Raw genomic sequence first — 16069 nt, 5'->3', positions numbered from 1 at the left:
AGGACAGGAACATACCTGCTGAACTACCGAGGATAGGAACATACCTGCTGGTGACATTGCAGCACGGTGCCGCACATTCCTTCTATCATGATCCACCACACCTGAACAAGAAACGTGTTAAATACAGAATCTTAGTATAGAGGTGATAAAATGGGTGTGGAACAGAGAGTTAAAGTAGTGAAAGCGAAAGTAACTGACCTTCAACAAGCCACTGTTATCATTATAAGGAAGGAAGTCGAAGAGAGCCCTGCTCCCAGCCTCTCCGTTCAGTCCCACAGCAGGCACTTTTATCCTGTCAGATCCTGAAACATAGAAATACCCATTAATAAGCTTTACTTCACTGGGCAACAAAATGTGTCTTCTTTCTCATAATGCCCTTAGTCGAGATGTCAAGTAAATGTCAGCCCCTGAAACATAGAAATACCCATTAATAAGCTTTACTTCACTGGGCGACAAAATGTGTAAGTAAATGTCAGCCCCTGCTGCACCACTACTGACTACACCGTGTATAACCCTCATCTGTAGCGTTATCCTGGATCATTACCGTACAGATGAGACATGGTAAAGTGTACACTCTGGCTGAACAGCTCACTGATCCAAATCATGTCATTTTCATTAAGCTGTAGGGTGTGGGTTATATAATACACTTCTGTAGAGATGAGTAGGGACCGGACTCCACTGTCCAGAGTATATAATTACTGTAGAAGGGGTGGTAAGGTGTAGGGGGGGGGGGGGGGAGCATGGTAACTCATGGTAACGTGCGTGGTATGCATGGTAACGTGAAGATTAGCACATGGTATGCATGGTAACGCAATGTGAAACACCTGGTAACACATTGAACACCTCAACTCTAATATCCACCTGGATCACACCGTTCTACGATTAGTTAGCAAGGGATTAGGGGGTGCAAAGTGTTTTGGCACATGGTAACTAAATGATGGTTTATGCCGAAAGTTCAACAGATAAGATCTATTAGATGGAGATTTACCGTTCCACTGATCTTGCAATTAGATTGAGATACCCGGTCTCATGATTATAACATAGTTCCAATAAGTGTTGTAGCAGTGAGATATTATTTACCTGCGAAGAAAGGTCTCTGTTCCAATCCATACATGATGGATAACATGGTCGCTATCCGAGAAAGGTACTTGAGGGAGGGTAGTCCGAGTTGCACTGCTAATCTAGCGTTGTGGGATTCTATCTTCTGGTCCTGAATGTGGGTCTTATTTATATTGGAAAAACCCCCGATTTACCATGAACCCCAATTTACCGCGAACCCCAATTTACTGCGAACCCTAATTTACCACGAACCCTAATTTACCGTGAATGGTCTCTTTTCCCCAAACTCCAAGGTAAATCGGGGTTTTACTATTATAACAATATTAGGATATCATGCTAGTAGTCTATAACTACAGTGTACCTAGTCCCTACACTGTGTTTATTGTAAGGAAAGGCACCTAACAAAAGAAGCTTTACAAAAGATAGCAATTAATGAGGATTGGGGCTCATTCTTATCACACGTGTTCACGCGCAATTTCAGTGATCTATCCACCAACTCAATAAATGACATGTATGGGACATGGGTTGGCGCGGCTGCCGGACAACTAAGAACCTGTCAATTTTACCTAGTTACCGTTTTTGAGTTGGTACGTAACAGCTGCATAACAATAGTCCTCGCTCGTTCATTTGCCCTGAATGTCTCAATCCTTTAGATTCAAATCTCAACTACATTGTTTAATTATCTAGAAGTTTCATTATCGTCGGTCTTGCACCGAGGGCTGAATTTGAGGAGCTAACCAATTGTCGCCCACCCATGTGGCGTGCAGCTCTATAAACCAAAACCAAAACCAAAACCAAAAATTGTTTAATCTTCCAGCTCTCAAACTTTTGAAGTTTAGACTGTCCCTCATTACATCGGAACCAATATAATAGATATATTTATTTGGTGCACAATAGTGGTGGTATGTCAACAAACTCCGCCCCGTAGCACTATAGTACTCCGTGTACTTTAGTATTTAGTCATGATGCGATGAAGTAAAGTCGAGACTGAAAACACAAAGACGTGAAACTTATTAAGAGACAGAAGAGACTACCGGTGCCAAACTTTGAAATTGTTGTTTTCTGGTTGGGCAATATGATGTGATACCTGCGCGGCGGGAGCCCGGAATGAGAGGTTCCCGATTGGCGTGGTTCTCAACAGCTCAAAATTCACTAGATCATCTAGTAGATTTTAAAAATCTACACACTTATTTTACTTCGGAGTATTCCAACAGTCACATTGTTATACAAGTGTAACCAGCCAATTACTGGCAGCCGGTTAAGGTAGTGTGTGGGCAGCTCCTCTTTTAACCTCACACCCGATTTCTCGAGAATTCGGCTGAGTAGACCGGGGGGCTGCATAGACCACTCATGATCCTTAGCTGAACGTTAACGACGCTCACCCCACGACCAGGCAGACAGCGGGATTCGAACTCGCAACCTCACGATTACAAAGCAACCTCACGATTGCAAAGCTGGTTTTCTAACCAACTGCGCTACCTGGCGCGATAAAACAGCCACAATGTTAAAAGTAGTTATTTTAGTCTAAAACTGACCAGATAAACAGTGTCCTTGCTCTGCTGAACGGAGCCACTACAGATAAACTTCTGTAGACACAGAACACAGTCGATAATGGCATCAGCGAATATGAACACATCATCGCGCTCCAGCACCACAGACACCACTTCGAACACGGGTGTGGTCCATGTGTCTTCTTCGTTAGATACCGGCACCTGGATAACGGGGTATCTTCGGTTAGAGTTCAGTTATAAAGGAATTTAAACTTGTCCAACGTCTTAGAGAATGGAATTTGTAATACCAGACTTGACTTTCATACCATTAAATTGGCTCTCGATAATATTAAAGTAAAACCTAAATATCTAAATATCTAAACGCGTCCCTTTGGATATTGACCAACTGTGTTAAAATGTAAATCCCCCTAGTTAAATACTTAAATAAGTTAAATCCCCCTAGTTAAATACTTAAATAGGGTTACCTTGACACTCCGGAGTGATCTAAAGAGAGCTTTCCACCCACTCTTCAGTTCCCGAGCATTAGCTTCAGCTAACTCGCACAGGCAGCTCACAATCTGAAACAATTAGAATTTAAACATTTTGAAAGAATTTATAATTTAAACGTGGAATTTTGAAACAGTTAGACTAATGGATGAGTTTAAAAGATACTTTCTATCTTTTTTATTGTTTTAATTACAGTAACACCGAGCTAAATAATTTTCTGGAATGTTTCCAAATTCCCGTGTAAAGTTAATACATTTTGCAGTTTTCTATTCCACTATTGTGATTCCACACGCAACTTTGCAAAGTGATTTAGCACAGTTTTGAAACGTGAGGCGTGAAATCATACAATGCATTTAATGTGGTTTTACTCTTAATGTGATGTGGAAAACAGTTTGCGTATATGGACACGTTCATTGAAGTTTGAGGATATTGGTAAATTTCTAAAATAGCGTTTTCGACGATAGTGGCTTAATTTTAGCATCTATTAATCTAGCGTGTTCATAAGTTCTGAACATTAGCCACGTGACCCATACTCCCATATGCACTGCTCAGAAATAAAATGTATTGCTTTTAGGCACTATAATGTAAAAAATGTCACATTTTTGTGACATTGTTTACCATAGCTGCCCAATTATCATTCCTTGGTCTGAAATATAGTAGATTAGGTCAATCTAACAATTATGATACAACATTGGTTAAAGGGCACGGATCGAACGGCTTTAAGGCAATATTTCGTAAACTTTGTCACACTCAGAATACGAGACCTCTTTTCTACTGTGAGGTGTCCTTAAAACCCTTTCAACTCATTATTTGATGGTTCTTCTGCCAATCATAGCCCTAAAATATGTTGTTTTGAAAAGTTAGCTAATACATGCACTTGGTTATTGGGAAATGATGTAAATTCTGTCACATTATATGGAATTTGAAATTCTGGGTGAATTTCCGAAATCATTTATATCTGATTTTGGTGTGGAAGGCGGGAAAACTCTATATAAGGACGATACACGGATACAGTTGATTCAAGTATACTAGGGCAGTTGATGTAAACATCGTCACAAAATGATACGACATCGTAAATAGGTTACATTTTGCGGGGAAAATCTATATAAGGACGATACACGGATACAGTTTATTCAAGTATAGGGCAGTTGTTGTAAACATCGTCACAAAATGATACGACATCGTAAATAGGTTACATTTTGCGGGAAAACTCTATCTAAGGACGATACACGGATACAGTTGATTCAAGTATAGGGCAGTTGATGTAAACATCGTCACAAAATGATACGACATCGTAAATAAGTTAAATTTTGCGGGAAAACTCTATATAAGGACGATACACGGATACAGTTGATTCAAGTATAGGGCAGTTGATGTAAACATCGTCACAAAATGATAAGACATCATAAATAGGTTAAATTTGGAAGCAATGATTATAGAATGAAATAGTCTGTGATTAACATATTACAATTGTTATACATACATTATAAAATGGGCAGGTGTTTTTATATTTCCTGTATCTCTGTATTAATCATTTCGGACTGTAATTAGGACTGTTCACGTGAAAGAAATTGTATCTAAATTTTACAATGACGTACTCGTATGTGACGAAATTTACATTTCTTGACCCTATTTTGAAGAACCATACCTCGGTTAGAATTCAATGTTCTTCCAGGAATTATTGGTTGGTTATTGTTTAGCAAAATAGAACTCAAGTTTAACAATGCTGAGTTTAATTTTACTAAGTTACTGAAATGTGACGAAATTTACTTTTCCTGCCCCAACAGTATAATTTCAATGTGATGAAAAATTGGCATGTATAAATCCATTCTAACTATAATAAGGACTATTGATATGAAAGAAAATCTATCTAAATTTTAAAATGACGTATGTGACAAAATTTACATTTCTTGCCCCTATTTTGAAGAACCATACCTCGGTTAAAATTCAATTTTCTTCCAGGAATTATTGGTTGGTTATTGTTCAGCAAATTAGAACTCAAGTTTAACAATGCTGAGTTTAATTTTACTAAGTTATTGAAATGTGACGAAATTCACTTTTCCTGCCCCAACAGTATAGTTTCAATGTGATGAAAAATTGGCATGGGTTTCTACATTTCTTGTATAAATCCATTCCGACTATAATAAGGACTATTGGTAGGAAATAAAATCTATCTAAATTTTAAAATTACGTATGTGACGAAATTTACATTTCTTGCCCCTATTTTAAAGAACCATACCTCAGTTAAAATTCAATTTTCTTCCAGGAATTATTGGTTGGTTATTTTTCAGCAGATCAGAACCCAAGTTTAACAATGCTGAGTTTGATATCACTAATTTACCGAAATGTGACGAAATTTACTTTTCCTGCCCCAACAGACCAACAGTATAATTTCAATGTGATGAAAAATGGGCATGGGTTTCTATATTTCCTGTATAAATCCATTCTAGCTATAATAAGGGCAGTTGATATGAAAGAAAATCTATCTAACTAATGCTATGGCTGATGTGACGAAATTTACATTTCTTGCCCCTATTTTGAAGAATCATACCTCAATTAGTATATAATGTTACTTTATCACCATCACTATGTCGATAAATTAGTTATTTTGCCAACACGGAGCAAATAAAGTTATAATATTTTTTTTGTGACGAAATTTACAAATTTTTACCCTGTTCAGGTGTTGAAATTTTGCCAATGTTAACATATCACTGCCATATAATAATTTATATGACCGGCGTATGGTTGAAATATTGTTAATTGATCCATAGTACGTAATATAGGGTGTTTAAGTTGGTATACTAATATTTACTCAATTTCACACATGTTGAGATATCATACAAATTTATGTGACTAAATTTACCTATTTCTGCCTTCTGTATTTGTATTTGCCTATAACAATGAAATATGTGAACAATTCCAAACACATTCAGCTCACAAAATAATGCTAGACTATTCGGCATTTCTTGTCAGGATGCATAAACATCCCTCATATAAATTTCTTAAATGTGTGACGGAGTTTACATGGTGCTACCATTTAACGAAAAAAGTCGCTAAATATGTAGATAATAGTCATATGCAACTATCCTATAAATTTGAAATTCGAAAATTTGGTCAAACACGGCAACAAGGGGTCCATATAAACTCTGTCACATTTTTATAGTGTGACAAAGTTTACAACTCACTGCCGGCCGCATTTAAGCGATATCTTATCGTCTGATAAAGATATCGTTATGCGACAAAGTTTATCTAGAGGATGAAACGATTATCCTAACCATTGAGGGTTTATATAGTTTTATAGTGTGACACATTTTACATCATCGTGCCATTTAGTAGGGTCACTAATATTTACCAATATCCTCAAACTTCAATGAACGTGTCCATATACACTATACAGGACAACGGTCAACGAGAGTGAGAATTAAGCTTTCTGTTGGTAATGAAACCTGACTCAGCACATTCGTAATAATATGTCTGTTAAAGAACATTCATTAAAATCAAACCCATTCATCGTGACAACCCTGTGTCATGTGACAACCTTGGTTATGACTCATGACGTTCCCTTGTTAATAATGTTACTAATCGCCTTATCGTCATCATTCATGTTGCAATACATTTCAATCATATAACTTTAGAATAAAACGAAGGCGTTGTACAGTAACTATTTAAGTAATCCTTATTTCTCAAATAACTTTGAATTAGGTTGGAGGTCGAGGTCGGAGCAATTTAATATAAATTTGATATTTATCATAATCATTATTATATTATGACGACCCATTTATAGCAATTCACTGCTGAATAATAATGTGCACTGGGCAGCATTACCACATTTGGTATTATGATTCCTGTATAACTACATAACGTTTTTAAAAATTGTGTAACTTGCAAAACGCAAGAAAGTTGCGAAATTTGGAGATTGTGGAGAGAGATGTTTGAATAACTGTTTAACAGTTTAAAGGGATGTTTCAATGTTTTAAAAGAATGTTTCCATGTTTTAAAGGAATGTTAATTGTTCAAATGGGAAGTATTACCTGGTCCTGAGTGTCCATGTCACAGAGCCCCAGACTCAACATATCCTCCATAGGTTTCAACAGCGTCTCATTGAAGGAAAAGTGTGGCAACTCAACCTGAAATATTACAGATATTTGAAATATTACAGATATTGGAAGGAAAAGTGTGGCAACTCAACCTGAAATATTACAGATATTTGAAATATTTGGATGGTGTACTCCGTGCTGGTTTGAAATAACGACTAAATCTTTATCAAAATGTAATATAAAATCCTTTATATTTCCACAAAATCTTCACAAAGATGAAAACATAATTCCTAAAAGGCTTAGAACTCAAACAAAAGACTTTACATACAACTGGTATCCACTGAACTAACCCGTTTTCTCATAACTTCAGTAAGGATCTGGTGGTAGCTGGTGATGGCGAGCTTACTGATGGTTCTATCTGCATGACAGGCTGCTTCTGTAAAGTGAGTCGATACTATCGACCACACCTGTTTAATAGAACTAAATAGTGGCATGTTATTTCACACACACACGGCATTGCGTTGTATTGGCAGTTTGTTAACCATCCTATATTTGTTCCTAAAAATGTAGCCTCAGGAAAAAACAAAGTTTTTAAACACAAGGAAATGTTTTACCTGCATCATATTGAGTAGGGAGTGTGAGCTTCTTGAGCAGAGAAGTACTAGTTCAGTCAGTCTGTGCAGATGTAACACAGATGTCGCTACCTGGTGAATGTGTGTAAGTGAGGATTCTGGTGGGGACTGGGGAGGTGATATTTTTTTGACATGTGACAGTGATTCTGGGTTTGACGGGCCAATTATAGTGGAAGCTGATTCGTTAATTTCTGTCACGTGTCAAAAAATATGCTTCACCTCCCTATCAGAATCCACACCTATAACCAAACGAAAATAATTTTCTGAATTGCGAACGCAGTCATCAATACTCATCGTTGCCATTCAACTTGATCTAATAGTAAGAAGATTTATTCCCGAGTAGAATGTTGTTGAACAATCGAAGAAACCCAAAATACAAGCACCGGGAAATAAACATTTTGTTATATAATCCGTTTGATCGAATCTATAATAAGGAGTCTCATTTTCGATACATACCGGTGGTAGTGTTCTGCTCATGGCTTTCGTGGATTTCGGAGAAGCAGAATGCTCCAGGGGTCTTCCGAACAGCTGGATCTGTGAAGACTTTACTAATGCCTCCAAGAACGAGCTGATAAGGGGGGAAATAGTTAAACTTCATTTGTTAAACAGATAAACATAAATATAGGTCCGATTAGAGGTAATAGCATCGTATAGTGTACGCTAAGTATAGTGTAAACCATTTATCATGTTACCATGGTAACTGGGACATGCTCTCCATATTTTAAACACTGATACCAGGAATTCCGCTGAAAAGCACACCTGGTGATAAACAAAGAAAAGCCACAAGCGCCAGCTACAAAGCGGTTTTAACTTAGTTTTAGTTTAGTTAATTCAACTTAATTTAGTTTATTTAACAAAATCACACATGTTTCAGTAATACATGTGACCGGCCATTTAACAGTAGAATTCATAGATTATTATCTCAACATAGAATTTGATGGTATAATTATCGCCTCATTGAGACATATTCATAACAACATTATTTGTCACACATCTGACACATATATTTTTCAGGGGATACAGCAGAAAGCACATTCATAAAACGCACGAAAGCATGAAGCACATGAATATACGAGCGGGGTTTGGTTATTACCCTAATGGGCCCTGACTCTTGGGGGTAGATCTACAAGCCAGACTGCCCCGAAGGCAGCAGTATCCTAACCCTCCGCTGAAGAGGAAACAGTTTTTAGTGAAAAAATATTAGTTTCAGGGGATGGTGACAGTTCGGTAAGGTTTTATAATATTAGTTTCAGGGGATGGTGACAGTTTGGTAAGGTTTTATATCTCAATATTAGTTTCAGGGGATGGTGACAGTTCGGTAAGGTTTTATAATATTAGTTTCAGGGGATGGTGACAGTTTGGTAAGGTTTTATATCTCAATATTAGTTTCAGGGGATGGTGACAGTTTGGTAAGGTTTTAATATTAGTTTCAGGGGATGGTGACAGTTTGGTAAGGTTTTAATATTAGTTTCAGGGGATGGTGATAGTTTGGTAAGGTTTTATATCTCTGGGATCGTGGGATGGCGCGGGTCCATGACATCAGTTAATTCTCTGCACTTTATTCCCACGATCAAAGCCGCTCCAATACACCAAGAGCACCCATTTAGGTTATCCGAGAACACGATTAAACATCACAGCAGTAAAGCCACCACATTCCAACATACCTGAGGGGTTCAGTAGAGAGGTGAGAGACTGCGGAGCTGAAGAGTTTGTCAGCTGAGGAGGCGAGGAGAGCTACAGCTTTAGTGCTGACTTCGTTATTTAGTACTCCACTGTACGTTCCACTGAGAGGTTACTGATTATAGTCAATATTGATGGGATAGAGGCTTTGGGGCACGATGAAAGAAAGCCGCTGATGGAATTTAACAACCCTTATTCAACTTTTAGTAATTCTATTCCCCCGGCCTCCCTCCTCAGGTGCTAATAACCCTTACTAACGCCCCTGGCCATATACTAAGGTCCACCTACCTGAAGAGTCCCCTAGGAGTGTTGGTGATATCGAACTGTTGAGTCTCCTGTTGTAACAGCTCCGCTACTCCTCCCTCTGACGCCTCCTCCGACATCATCAGCTCTCTGATTGGTTACTTCATTAGTTTCATACATTCTAGTCGCGTTTGCAACTAGTAAAGAAGCGCTTTTAATCAATAAAGCACTTATGGTTAAACTTTAGCCCAGAGTATGTGTTGTTTATAATGATCAAAAAATATTCCCCAGATCAATAGCTCCATTGTCTTATCATCAGGAAAGTGAAAGAGAAAGTGTGATTAGCTAAGAGTACCACCACTAGTGCTGGTGGTGGAGACAGTGTGAAAGACAAAGTGAAAGAGAAAGTGAGAGAGAAAGTGTGATTACCTAAGAGTACCACCACTGGTGCTGGTGGTGGAGAGTGGAGATAGTGTGAAAGAGAAAGTGAAAGAGAAAGCGAAAGCGAAAGAGAAAGTGAAAGTGAAAGAGAAAGTGAAAGAGAAAGTGAAAGAGAAAGTGAAAGTGTGATAACCTGAGAGTACCACCACTGGTGCTGGTGGTGGAGACAGTCTCCTCACTCTTACTGTGTGCGAACTTGGTGTGCTCCAACAGGGAGATGTACGCGCAGCACTTGAACACATGCTTCCAACACTTCGGTTCAAACTAAGAGAGAGATAAGTTAGATAACAACCATGTGGAATGGGTAAAGCTGATTTATTTCAGTTTTGTCCTTTTGTCATAACCGCTCTAAGATTCCTGGCTAGCCGCTAGTGGCTATATTCAGGTGAACACAACCAACCAGGTTTCAGCGATAACTCTGAAACATTTACCTACTAAAAGAATACCAAAACATGGTTATCTTCAACAAGTCAACCCACCTGCCCGACGTCTAATCCAACATTAAGAACAGCGTCCATACTGAGCACGTGGGCGACGCGCAGCTCTGCGTTGTCAGTGGAGACTGTAGCTTGTTCCTTGTGGATACTGAGTCTCTTGACACTACTGCAGGAGATGTTAGCCAGGTGGGAGATCACTGTTGTACACTTGTTCTGCATTCCTGCAAATTGAGGATATGAGTCAGAGAGTCAGAGAGTTGGGAGCCAGCTGACTGAACAACAGTTTTAATGAATTGTTGAGATAATATTATGCGATTAATTATCTTAGTAAGTAAACTCTACTCCAAGCAGTCATCTGCCATGGGTTGATATAAACTTATAAAGTTAAACTAAATTTACAAGATCAGTAAATTAGTTACCTAGCTTGCAAGACAGAGTAGCAGCTCTCCTTAGACCGTCTAAACAGCAACATATCAGATCAGTTCGTGTAGTCAGGGACTTGGAACCCGCCCAAACCTCACTCAGTCGTGCTTTTAACTTGTGTGGTGCTTCAATAGGATTCTGAAATGTACAGGTTTACCTTGTGTCTCTAAGTTCTAACAGTTGCTGGAATGTACAGATTTTAGCTCCTTTTTTCTTGACCAAGAGGGAGGTGGGGGTACGGAAGTATTGCATGAAGATACTTTCCTTAGAATTACTATGAGGTAGAATTATTATCGTGTGCGGTGTGTAGCAACTGTATTACATTTAAAAGGCACAGGTCATCAGAGGTTTGATTTTGAGAGTGCGCCAAATAATACATCCTCAGAATATTCTCATGATGTTTGTAAATTGAGACATTGACCTGTGTTTAAACTGCAAGTCTTGTGTACACAATAGTCGATACATGTACAAACCAACAACTAATCTGGGAGTATCTGGTACCATTTATAAGAATGATAAAATCATTTGTAACTGGCACAGGTTATCGGCTGAAATCTATCCTAATATGTTGTGACTTACACTCAGAAAGTTACAAGTTTGGAATATAAACCACGATCTAACCGATTACCACACAGACTCTAAACCTCTAACCCTCTCTCTCTCCAACTGTACACACGTAGTACACTACACACCGAGTCTAGTTGCGGTACATTAGTAATAACCACGAGTGTGTATGTTCTGTAATGAGAGCATGTACTGAACAATTATACCAATCTCGTATCTCAACTCAGGAAACTACCTCCACACGTGGGCTCAATAGAGCTCTCTGATTGGTTAATGGATACCCACGTGGGCTAAATAGACCGTTCTGATTGGGTAGTCGTGAAAATGCGGTGATTTGATTGGTGGAGAGTTTAAGGCAGACTTAATGGTTTGCTTGGCGTGTATTAACGTACAGATTAGTTATAATCTCATAATTATTTCATCGGCAGAACGGCAGAATACGGCATGTTCATAGTCTGTACATTTGGCAACAGATGTGTTGTGAAGATGATGAGAGATTAAACATTTCACTGTTGATGAGTAGATGAGAGTTTTAATCGACTCACCCCCGAATATTCCCTATTCACCCCCGAATATTCCCTACTCACCCCCGAATATTCCCTACTCACCCCCGGATATTCCCTATTCACCCCAGAATATTCCCTGCTCACCCCCGAATATTCCCTACTCACCCCCGAATATTCCCTACTCACCCCCGAATATTCCCTACTCACCCCCGAATATTCCCTATTCACCCCCGAATATTCCCTGCTCACCCCTGAATATTCCCTACTCAATCCCTACATTTTACTACAATTTATACCCATGATCTTAGGGAGAACGTTATAAATATCACGTGGAATTCCAAAATTCAAAAGTAATTAGAGTTCAGAGAGGTGGTAATCGGAATGCTGTGAAGTATTCAAATCCAGAAATTTAGAGAATAGGATTCAAAATCGTAATGTAATGATGAAGTCTACGATAATCATCATTCCTGTACCAAAACTTGACCATTTCAGTGGTAAATCTAACTTCAGGACCATTATATCGTCGTCAGAACCAAAATCCAAAATTCTAAATTTCGCAAAAATGATTGCCAATGAGGTGAAATGCAATGGTGAAATGCAATGAATGTTACCTGTAAGACTTGAAGTATTTCCTCCCAGGTTCCTGAAAGAAGGAAACGTGCAAATCTCTGACAAGGTGTAAGGGGGGAGGTAGGTTGGGTGTTCTTCTGTACCTGAGAAATAGGTTACTAGGGTGGTTAGTGGTTACTAGAGTGGTTACTAGGGTGGTTAGTGGTAACTAGAGTGGTAACTAGGGTGGTTTCTAGGGTGGTAACTAGGGTGGTTACTAGAGTTGTAACTAGGGTGGTTACTAGAGTTGTAACTAGGGTGGTTACTAGAGTTGTAACTAGGGTGGTAACTAGGGTGGTTACTAGAGTGGTAACTAGAGTGGTAACTAGAGTGGTTACTAGAGTGCAGTGGTAACTAGGGTGGTAACTAGAGTGGTAACTAGAGTGGTAACTAGGGTGGTAACTAGAGTGGTTACTAGGGTGGTAACTAGAGTGGTAACTAGAGTGGTAACTAGAGTGGTTACTAGAGTGGTAACTAGGGTGGTAACTAGAGTGGTAACTAGAGTGGTAACTAGAGTGGTTACTAGAGTGGTAACTAGGGTGGTAACTAGAGTGGTAACTAGAGTGGTAACTAGAGTGGTTACTAGAGTGGTAACTAGGGTGGTTTCTAGGGTGGTTTCTAGGTTACTAGAGAGTGTTAGGCCGTTAGGGGGACGTAGATTGGGTGCTCTTCCGTACTTGATATGAGAAGTGTATTATGAGAATTATAAAGTAAAATACCAACATTGGTAGGCACGGCTTTATAGCGTATTCTGTATGGATGTATATTGTAATGTTAATGTATACAGCCTGACAGACGTTTTATCAATAATGAGGACACAAGGTATTGGTAGACTGGACTCTATTTTGTCCTTTTATGGTTGTACTAGGGGATTTTAGATTAGAATACATCCAATCAAATGGGAGCCTATAAGGCGACTGCTTATTTATTGTCATAGATTGGATAGAGTGTGTATTATATTATACTGCTCATTTGCTCAACCAAGCAGAACAGATTGGATTACAAAGCAGTTGAGGTTTCTTTGTCATGAATGCATTTCTAGCCAAACTACATAATAGAATATATTACAAACGTGTTCGTTTCTCGTTTACATATATTAGGTTCAAGACATCTGGATTTAAAGTTAACAATACTGGTTAAATGAGATAATATATTATGTATAAGTGGGATTTTAATGGAATATATGAATAACTGAGGTTAAATGAGATATGTTTAAGTGAGGATTTAATATACAAGTGAGGTTAAGTAGAGGTTAATTACCTGCGAGAACTTCTCAAGAAGAGAGAGTAGAGTGGAGGGTTTCCTCATGTCCCACTCAGACAGTGTGAGCAGATCCACTTCTAATATCGTCTTATAAATCTGAAGAGGTAGAAAGTAGTGTTAAGTGTGATGAGGAGGTAGAAAGTAGTGTTAAGTGTGATGAGGAGGTAGAAAGTAGTGTTAAGTGTGATGAGGAGGTAGAAAGTAGTGTTAAGTGTGATGAGGAGGTAGAAAGTAATGTTAAGTGTGATGAGGAGGTAGAAAGTAGTGTTAAGTGTGATGAGGAGGTAGAAAGTAGTGTTAAGTGTGATGAGGAGGTAGAAAGTAGTGTTAAGTGTGATGAGGAGGTAGAAAGTAGTGTTAAGTGTGATGAGGAGGTAGAAAGTAGTGTTAAGTGTGATGAGGAGGTAGAAAGTAGTGTTAAGTGTGATGAGGAGGTAGAAAGTAGTGTTAAGTGTGATGAGGAGGTAGAAAGTAATGTTAAGTGTGATGAGGAGGTAGAAAGTAGTGTTAAGTGTGATGAGCAGGTAGAAAGTAGTGTTAAGTGTGATGAGGATGTAGAAAGTAGTGTTAAGTGTGATGACGAGGTAGAAAGTAGTGTAAAGTGTGATGAGGAGGTAGAAAGTAGTGTTAAGTGTGATGAGCAGGTAGAAAGTAGTGTTAAGTGTGATGAGGAGGTAGAAAGTAGTGTTAAGTGTGATGAGGAGGTAGAAAGTAGTGTTAAGTGTGATGAGGAGGTAGAAAGTAGTGTTAAGTGTGATGAGCAGGTAGAAAGTAGTGTTAAGTGTGATGAGGAGGTAGAAAGTAGTGTTAAGTGTGATGAGCAGGTAGAAAGTAGTGTTAAGTGTGATGAGGAGGTAGAAAGTAGTGTTAAGTATGATGGGCAGGTAGAAAGTAGTGTTAAGTGTGATGAGCAGGTAGAAAGTAGTGTTAAGTGTGATGAGGAGGTAGAAAGTAGTGTTAAGTGTGATGAGGAGGTAGAAAGTAGTGTTAAGTGTGATGAGGAGGTAGAAAGTAGTGTTAAGTGTGATGAGGAGGTAGAAAGTAGTGTTAAGTGTGATGAGGAGGTAGAAAGTAGTGTTAAGTGTGATGAGGAGGTAGAAAGTAGTGTTAAGTGTGATGAGGAGGTAGAAAGTAGTGTTAAGTGTGATGAGGAGGTAGAAAGTAGTGTTAAGTGTGATGAGGAGGTAGAAAGTAGTGTTAAGTGTGATGAGGAGGTAGAAAGTAGTGTTAAGTGTGATGAGGAGGTAGAAAGTAGTGTTAAGTGTGATGAGGAGGTAGAAAGTAGTGTTAAGTGTGATGAGGAGGTAGAAAGTAGTGTTAAGTGTGATGAGGAGGTAGAAAGTAGTGTTAAGTGTGATGAGGAGGTAGAAAGTAGTGTTAAGTGTGATGAGGAGGTAGAAAGTAGTGTTAAGTGTGATGAGGAGGTAGAAAGTAGTGTTAAGTGTGATGAGGAGGTAGAAAGTAGTGTTAAGTGTGATGAGGAGGTAGAAAGTAGTGTTAAGTGTGATGAGGAGGTAGAAAGTAGTGTTAAGTGTGATGAGGAGGTAGAAAGTAGTGTTAAGTGTGATGAGGAGGTAGAAAGTAGTGTTAAGTGTGATGAGGAGGTAGAAAGTAGTGTTAAGTGTGATGAGGATGTAGAAAGTAGTGTTAAGTGTGATGAGGAGGTAGAAAGTAGTGTTAAGTGTGATGAGGAGGTAGAAAGTAGTGTTAAGTGTGATGAGGAGGTAGAAAGTAGTGTTAAGTGTGATGAGGAGGTAGAAAGTAGTGTTAAGTGTGATGAGGAGGTAGAAAGTAGTGTTAAGTGTGATGAGGAGGTAGAAAGTAGTGTTAAGTGTGATGAGCAGGTAGAAAGTAGTGTTAAGTGTGATGAGGAGGTAGAAAGTAGTGTTAAGTGTGATGAGCAGGTAGAAAGTAGTGTTAAGTGTGATGAGGAGGTAGAAAGTAGTGTTAAGTGTGATGAGGAGGTAGAAAGTAGTGTTAAGTGTGATGAGGAGGTAGAAAGTAGTGTTAAGTGTGATGAGGAGGTAGAAAGTAGTGTTAAGTGTGATGAGGAGGTAGAAAGTAGTGTTAAGTGTGATGAGGAGGTAGAAAGTAGTGTTAAGTGTGATGAGGAGGTAGAAAGTAGTGTTAAGTGTGATGAGGAGGTAGAAAGTAGTGTTAAGTGTGATGAGCAGGTAG

At 38.7% G+C, this 16069-nt stretch overlaps 1 protein-coding gene across 4 annotated transcripts in view; it reads right to left on the bottom strand.

Moving 5' to 3' along the window:
• LOC134817598 (brefeldin A-inhibited guanine nucleotide-exchange protein 3-like) overlaps positions 1–16069 on the bottom strand; it is a 31441-nt gene that overhangs the window by 8761 nt on the left and 6611 nt on the right. For 2 of the 4 annotated variants that reach the window (XM_063826815.1, XM_063826814.1), the window contains 17 exons: positions 13889–13987; positions 12631–12732; positions 10946–11087; positions 10569–10747; positions 10223–10353; positions 9694–9798; positions 9390–9509; positions 8819–8893; positions 8182–8293; positions 7708–7797; positions 7444–7560; positions 7088–7183; positions 3035–3127; positions 2595–2771; positions 1081–1210; positions 199–302; positions 45–101 (listed from right to left, as the gene is read on the bottom strand). In XM_063826815.1, the coding sequence (XP_063682885.1) occupies positions 45–101; positions 199–302; positions 1081–1210; positions 2595–2771; positions 3035–3127; positions 7088–7183; positions 7444–7560; positions 7708–7797; positions 8182–8293; positions 8819–8893; positions 9390–9509; positions 9694–9798; positions 10223–10353; positions 10569–10747; positions 10946–11087; positions 12631–12732; positions 13889–13987 (1929 nt within the window). The remainder of the gene's footprint in view (positions 1–44; positions 102–198; positions 303–1080; positions 1211–2594; positions 2772–3034; positions 3128–7087; positions 7184–7443; positions 7561–7707; positions 7798–8181; positions 8294–8818; positions 8894–9389; positions 9510–9693; positions 9799–10222; positions 10354–10568; positions 10748–10945; positions 11088–12630; positions 12733–13888; positions 13988–16069) is intronic. The other 2 variants (XM_063826817.1, XM_063826816.1) reach the window with 1 other exon arrangement.

Source organism: Bolinopsis microptera, chromosome 6, assembly GCF_026151205.1.
Source record: "Bolinopsis microptera isolate Bmic1 chromosome 6, MBARI_Bmic_1.0, whole genome shotgun sequence".
Classification (NCBI taxonomy): Eukaryota; Metazoa; Ctenophora; class Tentaculata; order Lobata; family Bolinopsidae; genus Bolinopsis; species Bolinopsis microptera.
Note: the sequence above shows the minus strand (reverse complement) of the source record. Positions and strands in the feature narration are given on the sequence as shown.